Here is a 1,213-nt window from a genome sequence, read left to right on the forward strand (position 1 = left end):
CTAGAGCGTGATAATTACAAAATTTCTTTATTGTCATACCTATATTAGGCATGAATCGTGATAATACGAATTTTGTATTATACAACCTAATATTAAATATTATTGAGAATAATTACATCTCTCACATATTTGGTTCATGTTTTATATAAATACACATGCATACCACTTAAAAACAATATGCTACACAATTAACGCGCAATTTCTGTTATTTGTTTTAGTATACAAAAGAAAGTTTACAGCTATTTTCAATAGAATAACGTTTAATCATGTTATGTTAATTGATAGGATGTGTCGTGTAACAGTCGTTGGTTAATTAACGAAAGCAATGTTGACAATAAGTGATTTAACGGCAATTCGGTTGTACATAAAAAATAAATACATACCATGGATACAAATTAGTCAGAATCACATCAACTTCTTTTCAAATTGTAGCCGTCATTAAAAAGACTTGTATAAAAGGTGTACATAAATATACAATCACTTCTAGAAATTGTTACATCTGCAGAACTTGTCGAATAGCATATTACAATGTTCTAACTATCTCATGACAATAAATAAGAGACTTAAATTTTCTAATGTGTAGTATACAAATTTATGTAGCAGAAAAACTTCAGGGACAAAAACAGTCTCCTCATCCTTGCTCTTTTTCCTTGAGCACAGATGTGTCATGTGAATTATGTATAAAACGGGCATAGAAAAAGTGGCTCTGTTTGTCGAGCACTTTAGGTATAGTGCATTGGTACCTTATACTCTGGACATAGTAGATCAAAATCATTTTTATTAGTCATTGTTTTGGTACATTTAGGAACGCTTCTATGATGGGTATAAAACGGATGTTTTAGTGATCACAACGATTTTTTAGTTTTAATTGTAACGTTGTTTAATTAATAAAACAGTTATAAAGTTTTATTGATTTATTTCGTTACGAATTATGCGTAGTAAATATAACAAAGGTTTGATTTAAGTCCTGGTAGTAACGGATATTTAAATTTATGAGTATAGAGATTGTTTCCTTTAGAATTTGGTACTACTGATTTCATTATTTACTACGTGCTAACCTATTTAACATAAAAGTTTACCAGTTCAAATGTTATTGGAATAAAGATATTTTTCATACTCTGAATGAAGTATTATAGAATAATGTAATACATTATTTAAGATAAAATTTAATTTTATTACTTCAAATATACTTAACATGTCAAAATAAAATCTG

The 1,213-nt window shown here is 27.9% G+C and overlaps 1 protein-coding gene across 1 annotated transcript in view; it reads right to left on the reverse strand.

Moving 5' to 3' along the window:
• LOC108572101 (sorting nexin-29) overlaps positions 1-628 on the reverse strand; it is a 4,184-nt gene extending 3,556 nt beyond the window's left edge. The window contains exon 1 of the mRNA XM_017934292.1: positions 384-628. Within this exon, the coding sequence (XP_017789781.1) occupies positions 384-386 (3 nt within the window). The 5' untranslated portion in view covers positions 387-628. The remainder of the gene's footprint in view (positions 1-383) is intronic.
• Between the last annotated feature and the right edge of the window lie 585 nt (positions 629-1,213).

This window comes from Habropoda laboriosa, unplaced genomic scaffold (assembly GCF_001263275.1).
Source record: "Habropoda laboriosa isolate 0110345459 unplaced genomic scaffold, ASM126327v1 scaffold110, whole genome shotgun sequence".
NCBI lineage: Eukaryota > Metazoa > Arthropoda > Insecta > Hymenoptera > Apidae > Habropoda > Habropoda laboriosa.